The 24,678-nt window shown below is 46.4% G+C and overlaps 1 protein-coding gene across 1 annotated transcript in view; it reads right to left on the reverse strand.

The window, feature by feature from the left end:
• The window catches only part of LOC124046193 (phosphatidylinositol 3,4,5-trisphosphate-dependent Rac exchanger 1 protein-like), a 147,673-nt gene that overhangs the window by 50,736 nt on the left and 72,259 nt on the right, over positions 1-24,678 (reverse strand). The window contains exons 11-16 of the mRNA XM_046366302.1: positions 24,346-24,446; positions 11,142-11,245; positions 10,607-10,656; positions 8,514-8,589; positions 8,338-8,410; positions 543-688 (exon numbers count right to left, since the gene is read on the reverse strand). Coding sequence (XP_046222258.1) covers positions 543-688; positions 8,338-8,410; positions 8,514-8,589; positions 10,607-10,656; positions 11,142-11,245; positions 24,346-24,446 — 550 coding nt within the window. The remainder of the gene's footprint in view (positions 1-542; positions 689-8,337; positions 8,411-8,513; positions 8,590-10,606; positions 10,657-11,141; positions 11,246-24,345; positions 24,447-24,678) is intronic.

Genomic DNA, 24,678 nt, shown 5'->3' on the forward strand with positions numbered 1-24,678 from the left:
AGAAAAAGGCCATTCTTGAACATGGGGTGAGCCATTGTTACTAATGTGTAAATTAAGCCAGTTTGTTATTCTGAATGATTTATTTCAGATTTTAGGGGGAGAAAAACCAAAAACCATCTCATGGGTCTCCCAGTCAAGGCCAGCACAGGTATTGAACCAGCATCCGTAGCAACACAGCTTGCACTGCTATGCTGTCTTATAGCCCATTGCGCCACTCAGGCGCTGTACAACGAGTGGCCTACAGTAATACAGTAAGAGCAAAATAATCCTAAAAATAAAAATAAAAACCTTAGTGTAACAGTTCTAGTAAGTAATACTGAAGTCGTGCACAATTATCAGTTTCTAATTAGGTTTAAGTCGCCCATTCATTGTCAGTTAGAGACACAGTAAGACACAAAAGCATAATCAGTACTATTAACTCCCCCTTGTGGTGGTCTGGAGCAATGAAGTGGCAGGATACCATACTAAACCACGAGTTACCTCTAAATCCTGCAGCGTAAGCTCACAACTTTTAAAGGAGGAACCACTGTAATTACACTCACCACTAGGGACTTGACCAGGATGTTCTCGATGAGCTTAAAGTCGTTGCGCTGCAGCTGCTTGCTCTTGGAGTTGGTACCCTCCATCTCCTCGTCGGCGTAGAAACGAAAGAACTGCGACTCGTCTTTGAACTCGGTCTTCTCCAGAACTGTGACAAAGAGTTGAACTGAAGATAAATGTGGTTCACTTGAATACATCTTTAACCGGAGTCTGCGTCTGAAAAGGAACGTCACCCTGTTCCCTGGGTTATATTTGTATTTATTATGGATCCCCAAGGCAGCAGCTACTCTTCCTGGGGTCCGGCAAAATTAAGGTACTTATACAATTTAGAAAACATTCCAATACATTCATTACAAAATTCACAACACACCAGGTATGTGCCCTCAGGCTCATACTCCACTAGCACATATCGACAACACAAAATCCATGTGCACGTGTGTGTATAGTGCGCATGTTATAATGTATGTGTATGCATGTGTCTGTGCCTATGCTTGTGTTGCTTCACAGTCCCCGCTGTTCTATAAGGTGTATTTTTATCTGTTAATTTTTATTTGATTCTACTGCTTGCATCAGTTACTTGATGTGGAATAGAGTTCCATGTAGTCATGGCTACATGTAGTACTGTGCACCTCCCATAGTCAGTTCTGGACTTGGGGACTGTGAAGAGACCTCTGGTGGCGTGTCTTGTGGGGTATGCATGGGTGTCTGAATTGGTGTCTGGGCTGACAGACATTTAAGTTATATTTAGGATATGGCAAATATTAGTGGCAATATTTTCCGCCATCGTCCTCAGTAATTTTCCATCCAAGTTGTCAGACCCTGGTGGCTTGTCATTGTTGATAGACAAATTCAAAATGACATGTCTTGTCTTTCATAATTTCGTCAGATATACTTGGATGTGTAGTGTAAGCGTTTGTTGCTGGCATGTCAAGCCTAAATTTGCTAATCTTGCCAATGAAAAAATTATTTAAGTTGTAGCAATATCAGTTGGTTTTGTAAAGAATGAGCCACCTGGTTCAATGAATGTTGGAGCCGAGTTGACCGACAGTGCCTTGTGAAAGTATTCGGCCCCCTTGACTGAAAAATTGGGCGTGCAAAATTATTCAGCCCCTTTACTTTCAGTGCAGCAAACTCTCTCCAGAAGTTCAGTGAGGATCTCTGAATGATCCAATTTTGACCTAAATAACTAATGATGATTTACATTTACATTTTTACATTTAAGTCATTTAGCAGACGCTCTTATCCAGAGCGACTTACAAATTGGTGCATTCACCTTATGACATCCAGTGGAACAACCACTTTACAATAGTGCATCTAAATATTTTAAGGGGGGTGAGAAGGATTACTTTATCCTATCCTAGGTATTCCTTAAAGAGGTGGGGTTTCAGGTGTCTCCGGAAGGTGGTGATTGACTCCGCTGTCCTGGCGTCGTGAGGGAGTTTGTTCCACCATTGGGGAGCCAGAGCAGCGAACAGTTTTGACTGAGCTGAGCGGGAACTGTACTTCCTCAGTGGTAGGGAGGCGAGCAGGCCAGAGGTGGATGAACGCAGTGCCCTTATTTGGGTGTAGGGCCTGATCAGAGCCTGGAGGTACTGAGGTGCCGTTCCCCTCACAGCTCCGTAGGCAAGCACCATGGTCTTGTAGCGGATGCGAGCTTCAACTGGAAGCCAGTGGAGAGAGCGGAGGAGCGGGGTGACGTGAGAGAACTTGGGAAGGTTGAACACTAGACGGGCTGCGGCGTTCTGGATGAGTTGTAGGGGTTTAATGGCACAGGCAGGGAGCCCAGCCAACAGCGAGTTGCAGTAATCCAGACGGGAGATGACAAGTGCCTGGATTAGGACCTGCGCCGCTTCCTGTGTGAGGCAGGGTCGTACTCTGCGGATGTTGTAGAGCATGAACCTACAGGAACGGGCCACCGCCTTGATGTTAGTTGAGAACGACAGTTTGTTGTCCAGGATCACGCCAAGGTTCTTAGCGCTCTGGGAGGAGGACACAATGGAGTTGTCAACCGTGATGGCGAGATCATGGAACGGGCAGTCCTTCCCCGGGAGGAAGAGCAGCTCCGTCTTGCCGAAGTTCAGCTTGAGGTGGTGATCCGTCATCCACACTGATATGTCTGCCAGACATGCAGAGATGCGATTCGCCACCTGGTCATCAGAAGGGGGAAAGGAGAAGATTAATTGTGTGTCGTCTGCATAGCAATGATAGGAGAGACCATGTGAGGTTATGACAGAGCCAAGTGACTTGGTGTATAGCGAGAATAGGAGAGGGCCTAGAACAGAGCCCTGGGGGACAACAGTGGTGAGAGCGCGTGGTGAGGAGACAGATTCTCGCCACGCCACCTGGTAGGAGCGACCTGTCAGGTAGGACGCAATCCAAGCGTGGGCCGCGCCGGAGATGCCCAACTCGGAGAGGGTGGAGAGGAGGATCTGATGGTTCACAGTATCGAAGGCAGCCGATAGGTCTAGAAGGATGAGAGCAGAGGAGAGAGAGTTAGCTTTAGCGGTGCGGAGCGCCTCCGTGATACAGAGAAGAGCAGTCTCAGTTGAATGACTAGTCTTGAAACCTGACTGATTTGGATCAAGAAGGTCATTCTGAGAGAGATAGCGGGAGAGCTGACCAAGGACGGCACGTTCAAGAGTTTTGGAGAGAAAAGAAAGAAGGGATACTGGTCTGTAGTTGTTGACATCGGAGGGATCGAGTGTAGGTTTTTTCAGAAGGGGTGCAACTCTCGCTCTCTTGAAGACGGAAGGGACGTAGCCAGCGGTCAGGGATAAGTTGATGAGCGAGGTGAGGTAAGGGAGAAGGTCTCCGGAAATGGTCTGGAGAAGAGAGGAGGGGATAGGGTCGAGCGGGCAGGTTGTTGGGCGGCCGGCCGTCACAAGACGCGAGATTTCATCTGGAGAGAGAGGGGAGAAAGAGGTCAGAGCACAGGGTAGGGCAGTGTGAGCAGAACCAGCGGTGTTGTTTGACTTAGCAAACGAGGATCGGATGTCGTCGATCTTCTTTTCAAAATGGTTGACGAAGTCATCTGCAGAGAGGGAGGAGGGGGGGGGGAGGGGGAGGAGGATTCAGGAGGGAGGAGAATGTGGCAAAGAGCTTCCTAGGGTTAGAGGCAGATGCTTGGAATTTAGAGTGGTAGAAAGTGGCTTTAGCAGCAGAGACAGAGGAGGAAAATGTAGAGAGGAGGGAGTGAAAGGATGCCAGGTCCGCAGGGAGGCGAGTTTTCCTCCATTTCCGCTCGGCCTTCCGGAGCCCTGTTCTGTGAGCTCGCATTGAGTCGTCAAGCCACGGAGCGGGAGGGGAGGACCGAGCCGGCCTGGAAGATAGGGGACATAGAGAGTCAAAGGATGCAGAAAGGGAGGAGAGGAGGGTTGAGGAGGCAGAATCAGGAGATAGGTTGGAGAAGGTTTGAGCAGAGGGAAGAGATGATAGGATGGAAGAGGAGAGAGTAGCGGGGGAGAGAGAGCGAAGGTTGGGACGGCGATACCATCCGAGTAGGGGCAGTGTGGGAAGTGTTGGATGAGAGCGAGAGGGAAAAGGATACAAGGTAGTGGTCGGAGACTTGGAGGGGAGTTGCAATGAGGTTAGTGGAAGAACAGCATCTAGTAAAGATGAGGTCGAGCGTATTGCCTGCCTTGTGAGTAGGGGGGAAGGTGAGAGGGTGAGGTCAAAAGAGGAGAGGAGTGGAAAGAAGGAGGCAGAGAGGAATGAGTCAAAGGTAGACGTGGGGAGGTTAAAGTCGCCCAGAACTGTGAGAGGTGAGCCGTCCTCAGGAAAGGAGCTTATCAAGGCATCAAGCTCATTGATGAACTCTCCGAGGGGACCTGGAGGGCGATAAATGATAAGGATGTTAAGCTTGAAAGGGCTGGTAACTGTGACAGCATGAAATTCAAAGGAGGCGATAGACAGATGGGTAAGGGGAGAAAGAGAGAATGACCACATGGGAGAGATAAGGATCCCTATGCCACCACCCCGCTGACCAGAAGCTCTCGGGTGTGCGAGAACACGTGGGCGGACGAAGAGAGAGCAGTAGGAGTAGCAGTGTTATCTGTGGTGATCCATGTTTCTGTCAGTGCCAAGAAGTCGAGGGACTGGAGGGAGGCATAGGCTGAGATGAACTCTGCCTTGTTGGCTGCAGATCGGCAGTTCCAGAGGCTACCGGAGACCTGGAACTCCACGTGGGTCGTGCGCGCTGGGACCACCAGATTAGGGTGGCAGCGGCCACGCGGTGTGGAGCGTTTGTATGGTCTGTGCAGAGAGGAGAGAACAGGGATAGACAGACACATAGTTGACAGGCTACAGAAGAGGCTACGCTAATGCAAGGAGATTGGAATGACAAGTGGACTACACGTCTCGAATGTTCAGAAAGTTAAGCTTACGTAGCAAGAATCTTATTGACTAAAATTATTAAAAAATGATACAGTACTGCTGAAGTAGGCTAGCTGGCAGTGGCTGCGTTGTTGACTTTGTAGGCTAGCTGACAGTGGCTGCGTTGTTGACACTACACTAATCAAGTCGTTCCGTTGAGTGTAGTAGTTTCTACAGTGCTGCTATTCGGGGGCTAGCTGGCTAGCTAGCAGTGTTGATTACGTTACGTTGCGTTAAAAGAACGACAATAGCTGGCTAGCTAACCTAGAAAATCGCTCTAGACTACACAATTATCAATACAGTCAATCAATCAATATTATCAATACAGGACCATTCTGGAAGAAAACCTGATGGAGTCTGCAAAAGACCTGAGACTGGGACGGAGATTTGTCTTCCAACAAGACAATGATCCAAAACATAAAGCAAAATCTACAATGGAATGGTTCAAAAATAAACATATCCAGGTGTTAGAATGGCCAAGTCAAAGTCCAGACCTGAATCCAATCGAGAATCTGTGGAAATAACTGAAAATGCTCTCCATACAACCTCACTGAGCTCGAGCTGTTTTGCAAGGAGGAATGGGAAAAAATTTCAGTCTCTCGATGTGCAAAACTGATAGAGACATACCCCAAGCAACTTACAGCTGTAATCGCAGCAAAAGGTGGCGCTACAAAGTATTAACTTAAGGGGGCTGAATAATTTTGCACTCCCAATTTTTCAGTTTTTGATTTGTTAAAAAAGTTTAAAATATCCAATAAATGTCGTTCCACTTCATGATTGTGTCCCACTTGCTGTTGATTCCTCACAAACAAATACAGCTTTATATCTTTATGTTTGAAGCCTGAAATGTGGCAAAAGGTCGCAAAGTTCAAGGGGGCCGAATACTTTCGCAAGGCACTGTATTTTCCCCAAATGTCATTGAAGGTGCTCCAAAGCTTTTTACTATCATTCCTTATGTAATGTATCTACATTTCATAGTGTAGTCTTCTTTTTATTTAGTTTAGTCACATGATTTCTCAATTTGCAGTACGTTATCCAATCGTTTGTGCAGCCAGACTTTACTTGCCATTCCTTTTGCCTCATCCCTTTCAACCATACCATTTTTTGATTCCTCATTAATCCACAGGGATTTAACAGTTTTTACAGTAATTGTCTTAATGTCTGCATGCTTACTAGTAACTGGGATAAGCAATTTAATAAATGTGTCAAGTGCAGTGTCTGGTTGCTCCTCATTATACACCACGGACCAACAGATATTCTTTACATCAACATATGAATCACTGCAAAACTTATTGTATGACCTCTTATAAACTATATTAGGCCCAGCCTTTGGAACTTTGGTTTTCCTAGATGGTTACTATATTGTGATCACTACATACGATTAATCTGGATACTGCTTTTAAGCACATTTCTGCAGCATTAGTAAAGATGTTATCAATACATGTTGATGATTTCAATCCAGTGCTGTTTGTATCCTGCGCGACCCGGGCTGTCAAAATTCTGAATCATTGCTACTCTAATTCCTGCAATGCATACAAAGTCCTCCCTCGCCCTCATTTCAGCAAATCTGACCACGATTCCATTTTGTCGCTCCCAGCCTATAGACAGAAACTAAAACAGGAAACGTCCATGCTCGGGTCTGTTCAATGCTGGTCTGATTCCACGCTTCAAAATTGCTTCGATCACATGGACTGAGATATGTTCCGGATAGCATCGAACAACAACATTGATTTATACACTGATTCAGTGAGCGAGTTTATTAGCAAGTGCATCGGTGATTTTGTACCCATGGTGACTTAAAATCTTCCCCAACCAGAACCCGTGGATTGATGGCAGCATTCTCGCGAACCACTGCTTTTAATCATGGCAAGGTGACCGGAAACTGTCCGCCCGCCTCCGTCCGTCCGTCCATCCGTCTGACCGTCCTCCCGCCCGCCTCCGGTCGCCTCCGTCCATCCGACCGCATCCGTTCGACCGTCGTCCGTTCGACCGCCCGCCTCCGTCCGACCGCCCGCCTCCGTTCGTTCGTTGTCCGTCCGACCGCCCGCCTCCGTTCGTTGTCCGTTCGACCGCCAGCCAGTTCGCACGCCTCCGTCCGCCTGCCCGCGTCCGCCAGCACGCACGCACGCCTCCGTCCGCCAGCACGCACGCACGCCTCCGTCCGCCAGCACGCACGCACGCACGCCTCCGTCCGCCAGCCAGCCAGCCGGCACGCACGCACGCACGCACGCCTCCGTCCGCCAGCACACGCACACGCCTCCATCCGCACGCACGCACACGCCTCCGTCCGTCACGGGACATGTAGTATATTATGCTGGTTTGAGTGTGTTCGACGTTCCCGAGGAAATAGCTACCAAGAACAGGAATGTCTAGCCTAGTTAAATCAGACCAGGCTATGGGATATGTTTGGGTTCTGGGAAGACCTTTAAAAGACTCTCAATGGTTCAATGCTATGACGTAGACCATGAGCGTTCAGTGTATGTCTGATTGTGGTCGTCTGACTTGACTCAAATGTATGGATGTGGGACGACCTTCTACATTTACTGACTGTCATAAATGGGGCAAATCCCGAATTTGCACTTAACTCCAATTTACGTGGAAGTCTCCCATTGACATCCATGCATGAATAAGTGAAAATTTGTCTAAAGTGGAAGTATGGATTCGTTCCAATGTGAATAGGAAACCTTTCTAGTGCCAGTTACAGTATGAAACAGAAATATGACAATGCAATACCAGGTGTTAATTGTTTATAAGAAAACAACTGAACGTGCATGACAACTGACACCTATGAGGAAGAAATTGTGAATGTCAAACATTATGTTTTGATTATACAATCATTGATAACCGAATCGTTATAACAAGAGGTATATTATGTTCTCTGGAAAAATATCCTGCTCAGAGAAACACTTGATCCCAAGCAGTAGAATCTTCCTACAAAAGTGGTTTTGCAGACCCAACATGCCCTTATTATGGTAGTAAATGCATTGTAGCATGGTGTGTACAGTATATTCCCCAGTGAAGTGCAACGTGTGTTGTCATAAATTAATTATATGAAATTATGTTATGGCCCTCTGACTATCTGCTCAGGGGAACATTCCCTCACGACGCCAGGACAGCGGAGTCAATCACCACCTTCCGGAGACACCTGAAACCCCACCTCTTTAAGGAATACCTAGGATAGGATAAGTAATCCCTCTCACCCCACCCCCCTAAGTTTTAGATGCACTATTGTTAAGTGACTGTCCCACTGGATGTCATAAGGTGAATGCACCAATTTGTAAGTCGCTCTGGATAAGAGCGTCTGCTAAATGACTTAAATGTAAATGTAAATGTAAACATGAGCCTGATGAAAAATTTACTGCAATATCCCTGTAGTATATCCTCCAGTCAGTTATAACACATGACGTTGGTGTGTGTTGTACTGACCATGGTGCATGAAGCCGTTGTTGCACAGTCCGACCCCCATTGTCACCGCTTCCTCACGTGTGGAACAATCACCCTTGGAAACAGAATGAAGCAGTCACAATTATGAGTGTCACCTGTTTACTTGTTGTTTTCACCTCCTTGACACAGTGGGGAGCATGTGTGTGTGTGCACTGTACCTGTGACAAGAGCCAGTCCACAAGTTTGCTGGCAGGCAACACAGACTTGAAGGTTTTTAAATGGTAGTCTCTATCCCTGTAAGTGAAAAGGAGATGGGCGAGTAAGGATATGGTTTCATAAAACACCCATTCAAGCAAATCAGGTGCACACAAATAATCACACTTCCAAGATAGGGTTCTAGGAATTTTTTATATGGGAAGGCCAAGGGGGGACAACCAGAAAATTGTATCACAAATAGCATTGGCTTAAATACGATGCAATGTACTGAATAACGGTTTCAACTGTTTTTATATGCCCGGTAATCTATTCAAATACAGTTTAAGTCAGAAGTTTACATAAACTAGTTTTAATGACTCCAACCTAAGTGTATCAACCACTCCACAAATCTCTTGTTAACTTCTTTGGGATAGGGGGCAGTATGTTCACGTCCGGATGAAAAGCATGTCCAAAGTAAACTGCCTGCTACTCAGGCCCAGAAGCTAAGATATGTATATTATTAGTAGATTTGGATAGAATGATGAATGATGTCTGCAAGTATAACAGAACTTATTTGGCAGGCGAAACCCAGAGGACAAACCATTCAGAATTTTTTGTTGTTGAGGTCTGTGTGTGTGTGTGTGTGTGTGTGTGTGTGTGTGTGTGTGTGTGTGTGTGTGTGTGTGTGTGTGTGTGTGTGTGTGTGTGTGTGTGTGTGTGTGTGTGTGTGTGTGTGTGTGTGTGTGTGTGTGTGTGTGTGTGTGTGTGTGTGTGTGTGTGTGTGTATATGCATGGATATTATTTTACTGCTCTAGGGTTGTAGTTATTGTTTGGATAACCTTATTTACTAGTGGTGCATGGGTCTAAGGCACTGCCTCTCAATGCTAGAGGTGTCAATACAGACACCCTGGTTCGAATCCAGGCTGTATCACAACCGGCCGTGATTGAGCGGCGCACAATTGGCCCAGAGTCGTCCGGGTTTGGCCGGTGTAGGCCGTCAATGTAAATAAGAATTTGTTCTTAACTCACTTACCTAGTTAAATAAAGGTTAAATTAAAAAAGATAAATATATATATATTTTTTCTTTTAGATATATTTTTTTGTCTTTATGCGATGCGCAATGCAGAGAAAGCCGGAGGATTAATGATCATTTAATTACGATAGTGAATTATAATGTCTGTTTATGTGTCAATTAATCCCCAAAGGGATGGGTTGCCAATTGCCGATTTGACACAAAAATAAAATGTCTGTCATTCATTCATTGCAAATAGCACTTTTCGGTAGTGCTCAAAGCATGCCATTCAATGAGAGAATTTATTTTTCAACTCGAAGGCCGGTTTTGGTAGTTAGGGGCAAGTCCTACCATCTAAACTAGGCCATTATTGTAAGAAAAAGAAATAAGCGATTCAGGAAGCACTGAAAGGCTGTGGTTGGTTGGTTGTCACGTGACGGGCGAAAAACGTCGACAGTGTGTTTGCTCATAAATCTCACTGTGGTGACTAAGTACAGGGTGTTTCTGCAAGGCACTACTATGTAAACGATGACAAATTGACCCAAATGTAATGTTAAACGACAGTGTAGCACCCTCTATACGACCATACAACCTCGGGGTTGTGGTCAGTCGTCACACTAAACATTTTAGAAAACCAAAATCTGTGTTCTTAAAACCTTGTACCTTGCCAGTCAACGGTTGGCATTCTGAACTGGCAGATTAGTTTTCACTAAACTGCATTGTAAATACCAAATGGGTCCAACATTGTTACATAATGACAGGGTGATCAACATATTTATATCAGTGTGATATTTTCCCAAACCCATTCTGTTAAGTATGAGATAGACACCCTGGCAACACCAATCAATGCCCCAGAGCAAGAGGAAGAGGCGGCGGTAGGACCAAAGCAGTGTGTGTGTGTGTGTGTGTGTGTGTGTGTGTGTGTGTGTGTGTGTGTGTGTGTGTGTGTGTGTAAGAAGGAAGAGGGACAGGGGGAAGAAGAGAGATGAGGAGAAGGAAGAAACAGAGAGTAGGCAGAGAAAGAGATGTAGGGGGAGGCGGAGGTGGAAAGGGGAGGAGGAAGAAATGGGGGAAGAGTAGGAGGGGAGGAGGAGGGATACCTACTTGGCGACAGGGGTATACAGGCTGTGCAGACGACAGTAAAGCCTCACGCCCTACAAGAAGTAGAGAGAGAACAAGTTGAGTCACTGCATCCTCAACAGGCAACCCTCAAAATCAGGGGCAAATTCTAACTTCAACTTAAGTCAAATTTGACCTGGTCTCCTATTGACATCACTGCATGACTTAGTGAACATTTGACTTAAGAAGAAGTCAGGATTCCCCTTGAGAGTTCAAAAGCAGAAGCAGTGCTGTAGGATGTTGGCTAAAGACACCTGGTGGAAGTGATCGTTTGCGCAACAACACATGAGTCAGTCAGATGTGTTCAGACATCACTTAAAGCGCTGATCTCGTAACAGCTCAGTCCAACATCCCACAACTACTTTTCAGATGCCTGTTTATTTATGGCTTTGGTGCAAAACAAGATCTCTTGCTGTTTTTCATCTTGATATATTAACAGGGTTGGGGTCAATTCGATTTAAATTCAGACATTTCAATTTGACTGAATTGAAATGGAATTGATAACAACACAGATAGATACCTTTGACATGATGTCCTCCATCTCGCTCCTGGCCTTGTAGGTGCCGTCATCGTAGCGAAAACGGTAAAACACCGGCTCGTTCTTGAACTGGTGCTTGTCTGACACTTAAATGTCAAGAGAGAGAAAGAGAGAGAAAGAGAGAGAAAGAGAGAGAAAGAGACATGCTTAACATGAGCTCCTGATATATTTCATATTTTTTGGTTTTTAGAATGAGATACTATAATCAAGAAAGAATTCCAGACCAGAAGTGATGAACAACAACTCTATTCAATCAGAATAGGAAAAAAATAACTTTGCGCCTCAAGGTAAGAAGTTTTGACTCTAGCTAGCTAGCTGGCTACACATCAAAGAACTAGCCAGCAGACTAACAAGCTAGCCAGAATAAACGAGCAGGAACAAACCTAGCATGGGGAGTTAATACAACTACATCAAACGACCAAACTGAGTGAGTAAACCAGAAAGGAGCACGGACTAACTTTAAACATATCTTCTGTTTTTTTGTGTGTGAGGATTAGTCACTCTTTTTTAAAATGTTTTTTTTTGCGCTAAATTAGCGCAAGCTAGCAACAGACAGACAAACTGGTTGCTATGTCAACGGGGCAGCACGACAGAGCAGCAGCAGCAGAGCCCACAGGCACTATGTGCCCACTCCCCCTCAGCGCTGAATCCATTCTCTATCCTAAAGAGGCCAAAAATGACACATCGAGGAAAGCTTTTAAACAGAAACTACTAAATGGGAAGCGAGAAACCCTTTTCGCAGACCTCTACAAAAACGGTGACGTGAGCAATCTCATCTTCCTCACTGACCAGCCAAATGCATGGAGCTCAGCAGTCTGCTCTCACTACCCATCCATAAAGAAAGAGGGAATCTGTAATGGGTGGAAGCTGAAAATCAAGAGACAGACGACCCTGACAGCACCATGATAACAATCAACCTCTACAAGACTGGGACTGTCATGGTGCAAGGTAACATTAGGCTGTTTGAAACAGACTTTCAGACCATTAAGGAGAGAGCAGAGAGAGAGAGAAGGACACCACCAGTGACATGCCCTCCCACAAGACAAACTCCACCAGCACCACCCTCACCCGTACTCTCCCCACCCAAAAAGGCACATCCAGCACTTCTCTTCCCACCATAGTGGAGGACACGCCCCAGGAGAGCGATCCCCTCAGTGCAGAGCAGGCTCAGGCCCTCCTCACCACCATGGCTGCCATGAGGGATGAGTTCACCAGACTGGAGGGGGAGGTGGTCCTCCTCACCACCATGGCTGCCATGAGGGATGAGTTCACCAGACTGGAAGAGGAGGTGGCCCTCCTCACCACCATGGCTGCCATGAGGGATGAGTTCACCAGACTGGAAGAGGAGGTGGCCCTCCTCACCACCATGGCTGCCATGAGGGATGAGTTCACCAGACTGGAAGAGGAGGTGGCCCTCCTCACCACAATGGCTCCCATGAGAGATGAGTTCACCAGACTGGAAGAGGAGGTGGCCCTCCTCACCACCATGGCTCCCATGAGGGATGAGTTCACCAGACTGGAGGGGGAGGTGGTCCTCTTCACCACCATGGCTCCCATGAGGGATGAGTTCACCAGACTGGAGGGGGAGGTGGCCCTCCTCACCACCATGGCTGCCATGAGGGATGAGTTCACCAGACTGGAAGAGGAGGTGGCCCTCCTCACCACAATGGCTCCCATGAGAGATGAGTTCACCAGACTGGAAGAGGAGGTGGCCCTCCTCACCACCATGGCTCCCATGAGAGATGAGTTCACCAGACTGGAAGAGGAGGTGGCCCTCCTCACCACCATGGCTCCCATGAGGGATGAGTTCACCAGACTGGAGGGGGAGGTGGTCCTCTTCACCACCATGGCTCCCATGAGGGATGAGTTCACCAGACTGGAGGGGGAGGTGGTCCTCCTCAACACCATGGCTGCCATGACGGATGAGTTCACCAGACTGGAGGGGGAGGTGGTCCTGCTCAGGGAGAGCGTGAGCCAACAGCAACCAGACAACCACACCTTAGAGGAGCTCCTAACCAAGGTGTGGACAGAGCAGGACAGCAGCCTTGCAACACAGCTGAAAGAGGTTCAGCAAGAGAGAGACGGACTCAAGAGAGAGCTGGCTGACCTAACAAAGGAGGTGAGAGAGCTCCAAAAAGACAGGCAGAGTAGTAATAATAATCTGACCACACTAAGAGAGGAGCTGCAGGAGAGAAAGAACAGAATGACAGGCTCCTGGAGCAGCTAGACCACTCTATGACCTGCCCTCACACAGCAGAGGAGCCCAGCTCAACCAGCCAGGCTTCCCCAGACCTGCCTGCTGCACCCCTCCTCCCCAACCCACAGAACAGCCTCCCACTGACAGTGGCACCGGCACAGACCAGCCACACCCCAGCTCCATCACCCACCAGCCCCCCCTCTGCCCCCTCCAGTCCTGAATAAATATTTGCTGACATCATCATGTTGATGGACTCAAATGGGAAGTTAGTTCAGGAGAAGAAACGTTTCCCTAAACACAAAACGAGAAAGGTGTGGTGTCCAACAACGCAGAGTGCCATGGAGCTGCTTGATAAGGCCCATCTCAGGTCGCCAAGCCACATAACCATACACACCGGAAGCAACAACCTGCGTGCTCAGCAGAAGAGGGTGTCGACTTCACTACGGGGAGTGATCGAGAAGGCCTCCGCAATCTTTCCCAACTCAAGAATCGCGCTGTCAACCCTTCTACAGAGGAAGGACTTCCACCCTGCCACAATCCAAAGAATAAACACCAGCCTCTCCCGGGACTGTGCCCTGCGACCTATTGTACACCTGGCCCACCATCCCACCCTCGATCTGGACTGTCTCTAAGACCATGTTCACCTGTACAGGGAGACAGTCCCCATCCTTGCCAAGACTCAAGGACATCGCTTTAAACCACAGCCCGACCTCGCCACCCAGGAACAGAGGAGCAATCTCCACCCCGCTAAGATCACCGAGACAAAACCCGGACCAGCACCCTGGACCCCCCAGCCACGACCACAGCACCACCAACCTCAATGCCCACCACAGCCAGCACAGACCACCCCAGCCCAGCTTCAGAGCCACCCAGGCGAGGCCTCCAACCCCTCTGCCCCCCACCGCAGACCCACACTTGGAGGAGCCCCAGCCCAGCAGGCAGAGCTACACACAGGCTGTGAGAGGAGCAACTGGCCCAGCCCCCACCAACCAAATGAGTGACATTAAACAAATGCGGAGTCTACTATGCTCACATGTGATAGGCCGAGGGTCATGGTAAGATGAGCACAAGAACTCCAACATCCTCAAACTCCATCCACCCAAGTGTCATGACACAAATAATATCTTAACTGATAAACAAATCAAAAGAGTTCTCTTTAATTGAAAAATCCTATTTTAATAGTTCTTGTTGGATTGTGAGTGTTTGTCTCATTTTGAAGGTTACATGTTGGAATTTACAGTCCTCTGCTTTTGGACTAAAGAGCAGAAACCCAGACTTCCTGAAAGAAATTGATGATGTTGATATTGTAGTACTACAGGAAACATGGTGCAGAGGTGATGTTTCCACTGGCTGTCCACTAGGTTATAGGGAGATCATCATACCATCCACTAAATTAAAATGAATCAGACAGGGCAGAGACTCAGGACAGGGCAGAGACTCAGGGGGAAGGCTAATATGGTATAAATCTGAACTAATTAAATAAATCGAATTGATCAAAACAGGACAATTCTTCATCTGGTTAAAAATCAACAAGGAGGCTATCTTGCCAGATAAAAACAGTCTTCCTCTGTGCCACATACCTTCACCCCTCAGAGTCACCCTACTTCAATGAAGAGAGTTTCTCCATTCTAGAGGGGGAAATTAGTCACTTTCAGGCGCAAGGCAACATACTGGTCTGTGGAGACCTGAATGCTAGAACAGCAGAAGAACAAGACACTATTATCAGTCATGGAGATGAACACCTACCAGGAAGCAACAACCTTTCCCTCCCCAAATACCCCCACAGAAACAACTATGACAAAGTGAAAAACAAAAACGGAGTACAGCTCGTGAAGCTCTGTCGAACACTGGGTCTGTACATAGTCAATGGTAGGCTGAGAGGGGACTCTTTTGGTAGGTACACCTACAGCTCATCCCTTGGCAGCAGCACTGTAGACTACTTCCTCACCGACCTAAACCCAGAGTCTCTCAGAGCCTGCACAGTAACCCCCCCCAACACCTCTCTCAGACCACAGTGAAATCACAGTGTATCTGAGAAGAGTGGAACCCAACCATGAAGCATCACAGCCCAATAAATTACATGGTACTAAACAGGCCTATAGATGGAGTGCAAACAGTACAGACATCTGCCAAAAAGCAATTAGTAGCCAAAAAATACAATCTCTCCTGGACAACTTTTTTATCCTTAACATCCTTCTACAGCAACGAAGGTGTACATTTGGCCATTTGGAACATAAACTTTATATTTGACAAATTAGCCTCCTTGGCTAATCTAAAGAAGCATAAGAGCAAACCAGAAATAACAGATACTGAAAAATGGTTTGATAATGGTTGCAAAAATCTAAGTAATTGAGAAAAATATCTATTCAGAAACACAGAACCAGCCAACAAAAATGTATCCCTTCAATATGGGGAAACACTGAAGCAATACAAACACACCCTGAGAACAAAAAAGAACAGCACATTAGAAAACAGCTGGATGTAATTGAAGAATCCATATAATCAAACCATTTCTAGGAGAATTGGAATAAATTAAACAAACTTCATCAGGAGCAATTGGCAATCCAAAATGGGGATATGTGGAGAAATCCCTTTGCAAACCTCTACAGCAATATAGGAAAGAGCCCAGAACAAAAAAATATATTCAAGAAAAATGCTTGAATAAGTAGTCAAAGACTATCAGAATCGTGTGGATACCCCAAGAATTATTGGAAAAACAATGCACTCTCAAACCCAAAAAGGCCTGTGGTGCTGATGGTATTTTAAATTCAAATTGGCTATACTCAAACTCTTAAACATTACCCTCACTGCAGGTATTTTCCCCGATATTTGGAGATTGATCACACCAATCTATAAAAATGGAGACAAATTTGACCCAAATAATTAGAGGAATTTGTGTTAACAGCAACTAGGGAAAAATTCTCTGCAGTATTATAAATAGCAGACTACATAATTTCCTTGACGAACACAACGTCCTGAGCAGAAGCCAGATTGGATTTCTAAACAATGTGTACAACAGACAACATTTACACCCTCCACACTCTAATTGACAAACAAGTAAACCAAAACAAAGGCAAAATCGACTCATGTTTTCGAGATATCAAAAAAGCATTTGGTTCAATTTGGCACGAAGGTCTTTTTTTATAAACTAATAGAAAGTGGTATTGGAGGGAAAACGTATGTTATTAAATCAATGTACACTAAAAACAAATGTGTGGTTAAAATTGGCAACAAGCAAACAGAATTCTTCTCTCAGGGACATGGAGTGAAACAGGGTACAATAAGTCCAACACTATTTAACATCTACATGAATGAATTGGCAAAAACATTAGAAGAATCGGAAGCACCTGGTATCACCCTACACAACATTTAAATCAAGTGTCTGCTGTACACAGATGACCTGGTGCTGCTGTCTCCCACTAAAGAGGGGTTACAGCAGCACCTAGATCATCTTCACAGGTTCTGTCAGACCTGGGCTCTGACCTTCAACCTAAAAAAAAAAAAATATATAATGATATTCCAAAAAAGGTCTGGAAATCAGGCTGACAAATATAAATTCTATTTGGACACAGTTCTATTAGAACACACCATATCTAGGATTAAATATCAGCAACTCAGGTAGCTTTCACATGGTTTCACATGGTTGTGAATGAGCATTCTATGCCATTAAAAGGAACATTAAAATTGAAATTCCAATTAGAATCTGGCTCAATTTTCCAATCGGTTATAGAACCAATTGCTCTATATGGCAGTGAAGTATGGGATCCAATCTCTAATAATGAATTTACCAAATGGGACAAACATTCAATTGAAATACTGCATGCAGATTTTTGCAAGACTATATTGCAAGTGCAAAGAAAAACTCAAAATAATGCATGTAGAGCAGAATTGGGCCAATACCCCCTCATTCGAAAAGAAAAAAGAACCATCAAATTTTAAAACCATCTAAAAACAAGCGACCAAAACATTTCATCACACAGCTCTACAATGTCAAGAGATGAAACAAGAGAAGAGTCCCCTCAGCCAGCTGGTTCTGATGCGCAGTTCACCAACCCAAACCAACCCCAAAGAGCCTCAGGACAGCACTCAGAAAATCTGGCCCAAATCATCACAAAACAAAAAGAAAAATATATCACCTATTGGAAAGACACCACAAAAAAAAAGTAAAATTCCATGCTATTTGGCTCTAAACAGACAGTAGTTGGTGGCAGACTATCTGACCACTGCGACTGATAGAAAACTGAGAAAAACATTGACTAGGTACAGACTCAGTGAGCACAGTCTGGCTATAGAAACCGGTCGTCATAGACAAACCTGGCTGTCCAGAGAGGACAGGCGGTGCTCACTCTGCTCCAGGGTAGAGGTAGAGACAGAGCTGCATTTCCTATTACACTGTGACAAATATTCAGACCTAAGAGAATATTTATTTCAAAAAATTATAATTCAATACAAAGAATATGAAACTATAAAAGATGAAGAAAAAATCTAATATTCATTGGGTCGGAAGAGAGTGATAGAGATGGAGAGAGAGGGAGAGTGAGATGGAGAGAGAGGGAGAGTGAGATGGAGAGAGAGGGAGAGCGAGATGGAGAGAGAGGGAGAGCGAGATGGAGAGAGAGGGAGAGCGAGATGGAGCGAGGGGGAGAGCGAGATGGAGCGAGGGGGAGAGCGAGGGGGAGAGCGAGGGGAGAGAGCGAGGGGGAGAGCGAGGGGGAGGGAGGGGAGAGCGAGGGGGAGAGCGAGTAGGGGGAGAGCGAGGGGGAGAGAGAGGGGGAGCGAGAGGGGAGCGAGAGGGGGAGCGAGAGGGGGAGCGAGAGGGGGAGCGAGAGGGGGAGCGAGAGGGGGAGCGAGAGGGGGAGCGAGAGGGGGAGCGAGAGAGAGGGTTCAACAACTGATTGGTTCATTAGTTAAACATTCATCACTAATCATTCAGAACATCCATTGAGCCAGTGCAAAGGGAGACCCATTGAGAGCTCTCAAATCATAAATGAAAAGTCCAAAGGGGAATACACAGGGAAATTGGTTTTGAGATGCTGATGACTCGACACACACAAATTGAGCTCCCCATAACAAAATAGGTCTCTCTCCCCTGCCTTCTTTCCCTGCCACTCTCTGCTGTCACCCTGAATCTCATTCTCCGTCACCTGTGCTCCCCTTGAGATCAGTGCCTAATGAGTGGCAGCCCTATACCACAGAGGCAAAGCCATCACTGTCCCCATGTCCTATCCCACAACACCCCCCCCCCCCAATCCAGTCAGTGTTGCCTTTGAGCCTACTGGGCCACTGTAGGCAGTGTCAAGAAATATGCAGGTTTCTCTCTGTTTTGGCGTGAGACAGCTCTCATAGCTTAGGTCAGTTATTGCATTAGATGCAGGCAGGCCCCAAGTGATTCACTGTCAGCTCCAAATACATTGTGTGTGTGTGTGTGTGTGTTCTGTTATCAATGCATCATTTCTATCGGGAACCTGTAACTAAACTACTAAGTCTGCTGGTATAAACCTGGGTAAATGGTTTTGTAACTATTTATGAAAAATATTTCTTATTTCTTTCTTTTTCCTACCATCCTTCATTGGATAGACACTAGAACCTCCATGAGAAGTTAGCCAGCTAACTAGCTACTAGCTAGTATTCATTGTTAGCCACTGCTAGCGGTCTTGACCTTGAGCTCTGATACCATCCAGCTTTAGCTAGATCAATTACCTGCCAGTCTGCAAAGCGCTATATAAACCCAGCGCATATCGGACTGCTTTTCTCTACCACATCACCGGATTCCTGCTGCAAGCTCTGGACCCTTACACCGGATCATCGCAGCTAGCTAGCTGCAACCGAGTGGCTATTGTTGGCTGACACCTCTGTCCCGAAGCAAGCACCAGTTAGCCTTGAGCTAGCCTCGAGCTAGGCCCATCTCCCGGCTAGCCGACAAAGTATACCAGCTAACTCTTGGCTACAATACAATAGTTGTGACTACCGAACGGCTCCCTGACTCACCTATTGCTGCTCATTGGACCCTGTGATCACTCGGCTACACAGCTGATGCCTGCTGGACTGTTCACTAACACGGTACATAAATGTGTTTATCTGTCAGCCGCAGCCTTGAACTCAGGTCTTGTGTGTACCGGACTGACCCTCTCTGCCCATCCATCACATTTACCCGTTATTGTCTGAGCTCTCCCGATCAACACCTGTGACTACTTTTTGACCCTCTCTAATGTGAATATGCCTTGTCTACTGCGGTTTCAGAAAGTTCTTATTGTTTTACTTCACTGTAAAACCCACAGTCCTGCTCAACATGCCTTTTGTCCCACCCCCCACTCAAGCGGAGACCTCACCTGGCTTAACTGGTGCCTCCAGAGATGTAACCTCTCTCATCGTCACTCAATGCCTAGGTTTACATCCACTGTACTCACATCCTACCATACCCTTGTCTGTACATTATGCCCTGAATCTGTTCTACCACGCCCAGAAATCTGCTCTTTTTATTCTCTGTTCCCAATGCACTAGACGACCAGTTCTCATAGCCTTTGCCGTACCCTTCCTACTCCTCCTCTGTTCCTCTGGTGATGTTAACCCAGGCCCTGTAGCCCCCAGTACTACACCTATTCCCCAGGCGCTATCATTTATTGACTTCTGTAACCGTAAAAGCCTTGATTTCATGCATGTTAACATCAGAAGCCTCCTCCCCAAGTTTGTTTTCTTTACTGCTTTTAGCATACTCTGCCAACCCTGATGTCCTAGCCGTGTCTGAATCCTGGCTTAGGAAGGCCACCAAAAATTCTGAAATTTTCATCCCCAACTACAACATTTTCCATTAAGATAGAACTGCCAAAGGGGGAGGAGTTGCAATCTGCAGCAGAGAGAACCTGCAGAGTCCCGTCTTACTATCCAGGTCTGTGCCCAAACAGTTCGAGCTTCTACTTTTAAAAATCCAATAAGTCTCTCACTGTTGACGCTTGTTATAGACCCCCCTCAGCCCTGGACACCATATGTGAATTGATTGCCCCCCCATCTATCTTCATAGTTCGTACTGTTAGGTGACCTAAACTGGGACATGTTTAGCACCCCGGCAGTCCTACAATCTAAGCTAGATGCCCTCAATCTCACACAAATGATCAAGGAACCTACCAGGTACAACCCTAAATCCGTAAACATGGGCACCCTCATAGATATCATCCTGACCAACTTTCCCTCTACATACACCTCTGCTGTCTTCAACCAGGATCTCAGCAGTCACTGCCTCATTGCCTGCGTCCGTATTGGGTCCGCGGTCAAACGACCAGCCCTCATTTCTGTCAAATGCTGCAGGCCTTTCTAATCGACCTGGCCTGGGTATGCTGGAAGGATATTGACCTCATCCCATCAGTCGAGGATGCCTGGTCGTTCTTTAAAAGTAATTTCCTCACCATCTTAAATAAGCATACCCCTTTCAAAAAATGTAGAACTAAGAACAGATATTGCCGTTGGTTCCCTCCAGACCTGACTGCCCTTGACCAGCACAAAAACATCCTGTGGCGTTCTGCATTAGCATCGAATAGCCCCCGCGATATGCAACTTTTCAGGGAAGTCAGGAACCAATACACACAGCCTTTGCTTTCCTAGCTTTTTCAAACAGAAATTTGCATCCTTTAGCACTAATTCCCAAAATTTTCAGGACACTGTAAAGTCCATGGAGAATAAGAGCACTTCCTCCCAGCAGGCCACTACACTGAGGCTAGGAAACACTATAAGCACCGATAAATCTATGATAATTGAGAAATTCAATAAGCATTTTTCTACAGCTGGCCATGTTTTCCACCTGGCTTCCACTACCCCAGCCAACAGCTCTGCACCTCCAGCAGCAACTTGCCCAAGCCCCCCCTTCTCTTTTACCCAAATCGAGATAGCTGATGTTCTGAAAGTGCTGCAAAATCTGGACACCTACAAATCAGCTGGGCTAGACAATATGGACTCTCTTTCTAAAATGATCTGCCGAAATTGTTGCAAAGCCTGTTCATCCTCTCCTTCATGTCATCTGAGTTACCTAAAGACTGGAAAGCTGATGTGGTCATCCCCCTCTTCAAAGGGAGAGACACTCTAGACCCAAACTGTTACAGACCTATATCCATCCTGCCGTGCCTTTCTAAAGTACTCGAAAGCCAAGTTAACAAACAGATGACTGACCATTTCGAATCCCACCGTACCTTCTCCACTATGCAATCTGGTTTCCGAGCTGGTCATGGGTGCACCTCAGCCACGCTCAAAGTCCGATAAACGATATCATAACCGCCATCGATAAAAGACAGTACTGTGCAGCCATCTTCATTGACCTGACAAAGGCTTTCGGCTCTGTCAAGCACTGCATTCTTATCGGCAGACTCGATAGCCTTGGTTTCTCAAATGACTGCCTCGCCTGGTTCACAAACTACTTCTCCAACAGAGTTCAGTATGTCAAATTACATTTACATTACATTTAAGTCATTTAGCAGATGCTCTTATCCAGAGCGACTTACAAATTGGTGCATTCACCTTATGACATCCAGTGGAACAGTCACTTTACAATAGTGCATCTAAATCTTAAAGGGGGGGGGGTGAGAAGGATTACTTATCCTATCCTAGGTATTCCTTAAAGAGGTGGGGTTTCAGGTGTCTCCGGAAGGTGGTGATTGACTCCACTGTCCTGGCGTCGTGAGGGAGTTTGTTCCACCATTGGGGGGGCCAGAGCAGCGAACAGTTTAGACTGGGCTGAGCGGGAACTGTACTTCCTCAGTGGTAGGGAGGCGAGCAGGCCAGAGGTGGATGAACACAGTGCCCTTGTTTGGGTGTAGGGCCTGATCAGAGCCTGGAGGTACTGAGGTGCACCATGGTCTTGTAGCGGATGCGAGCTTCAACTGGAAGCCAGTGGAGAGAGCGGAGGAGCGGGGTGACGTGAGAGAACTTGGGAAGGTTGAACACCAGACGGGCTGCGGCCTTCTGGATGAGTTGTAGGGGTTTAATGGCACAGGCAGGGAGCCCAGCCAACAGCGAGTTGCAGTAATCCAGACGGGAGATGACAAGTGCCTGGATTAGGACCTGCGCCTCTTCCTGTGTGAGGCAGGGTCGTACTCTGCGGATGTTGTAGAGCATGAACCTACAGGAACGGGCCACCGCCTTTATGTTAGTTGAGAACGACAGGGTGTTGTCCAGGATCACGCCAAGGTTCTTAGCGCTCTGAGAGGAGGACACAATGGAGTTGTCAACCGTGATGGCGAGATCATGGAACGGGCAGTCCTTCCCTGGGAGGAAGAGCAGCTCCGTCTTGCCGAGGTTCAGCTTGAGGTGGTGATCCGTCATCCACACTGATATGTCTGCCAGACATGCAGAGATGCGATTCGCCACCTTTTCCTCAGAAGAGTCAAATCAGAGGGTCTGCTGTCCGGACCTCTGGCAGTCTCTATGGGGTGCCACAGGGTTCTATTCTCAGGCCGACTCTTTTCTCTGTATACATCAATGATGTTGCTCTTGCTGCTGCTGATTCTCTGATCCACCTCTACGCAGACGACACCCTTCAGTATACGTCTGGCCCTTCTTTGGACACTGTTAACTAACCTCCAGACGAGCGTCAATGCCATTACAACACTCCTTCCGTGGCCTCCAACTGCTCTTAAATGAAAGTAAAACTAAGTGCATGCTCTTCAACCGATTGCTACCCACACCTGCCCGTCTGACTAGCATCACTACTCTGGACGGTTCGGACTTAGAATATGTGGACAACTACAAATAACTAAGTGTCTTGTTAGACTGTAAACTCTCCTTTCAGACTCACATTAAGCATCTCCAATCCAAAATTAAATCTAGAATCGGCTTCCTATTTCGCAACAATGCATCCTTCACTCATGCTGCTAAACATACCCTCGTAAAACTGCCTATCCTATCGATCCTTGACTTCGGAGAAGTCATTTACAAAATAGCCTCAAACACTACTCAGACTGCATCCAAGTTGCTATCACAGTGCCATCTGTTTTATCACCAAAGCCCCATATACTACCCACCACTGCGACCTGTACGCTCTCGTTGGCTGGCCCTCACTTAATACTCATCGCCAAACCCACTGGCTCCAGGTCATCTATAAGTCCTTGCTAGGTAAAGCTCTGCCTTATCTCAGCTCACTGGTCACCATAGCAGCACCCACCCGTAACATGCGCTCCAGCAGGTACATCTCACTGATCATCCCCAAAGCCAATTCGTCAAAACATCTCCTTCCAGTTCTCTGCTGCCAATGACTGGAACGAACTGCAAAAATCACTGAAGCTGGAGACTTATATCTCCCTCACTAACTTTAAACATCAGCTGTCAGAGCAGCTTACAGATCACTGCACCTGTACACAGCCCATCTGTAAACTACCTCATCCCCATGTTATTTATTTTTTGCACCCCAGTATCTCTACTTGCATATCATCATCTGCACATTAACACACCAGTGTTACTGGCAAAATAATTACAATTTAGCATTATGGCCTATTTATTGCCTTACCTCCCTAATCTTACTACATCTGCACACACTGTACATAGATTTTTCTATTGTGTTATTGACTGTAAATTTGTTTATGTGTAACTCTGTTGTGGTTTTTGTCCCAACTGCTTTGCTTTATCTTGGCCAGGACGCTGTTGTAAATGAGAACTTGTCTCAACTGGCCTACCTGGTTAAATAAACATAAATGAAACATGGAGACAACAAGACAGGAGGGGATTAAATAATAAATAAATAATATCAAATGAGACTGACAGAAGTGTGAGACTGAAAATATAATACAAACAAATACACCCATGAAGTGCAAATAATGAGGCATATGGAAAGAGAGAAGAAGAGAATAAAAGAGAGTGTGAGGATTAGAGAGAAACATCTATAGAATAAGAGAAGAGAGAGAGACAGAGAGAGAACGAGGAAGACAAAGAGAGCCAGAGAGAAAAAGTGAGAGGGGGGTTAAGCCAGAAAGAATGACAGAATGGTATGAAGGACAGAGTCTGTCCTCTCACCATGGTGGATGATTCCGTTCTCCAGCAGAGCTTGACCCAAGTTGACCCCCTCGTCTGGCGTGCTGATCTCTCCACTCTCCATCAGCCACGACACAAACTCACTGTGGTTACAAGGACACAACACTTTAGTGTAATAAGGTGTAACATAAATAAACATGGTGTTAAAAAGTTTAAAAAGACAGACCAAATGCCATTTAGAAGATGCTTTCATCCAAAGTGAGTGCATACATTTTCTGTATAAATGTGGCCCCAGCAGGAATCGAACCCTGAGCCACACAGATCCAATAGCATGGGATACAGTCAGACTGGACCCCAGGAAGACTAGCAGTCATC

The sequence above is a fragment of the Oncorhynchus gorbuscha genome, linkage group LG10 (assembly GCF_021184085.1).
Source record: "Oncorhynchus gorbuscha isolate QuinsamMale2020 ecotype Even-year linkage group LG10, OgorEven_v1.0, whole genome shotgun sequence".
NCBI lineage: Eukaryota > Metazoa > Chordata > Actinopteri > Salmoniformes > Salmonidae > Oncorhynchus > Oncorhynchus gorbuscha.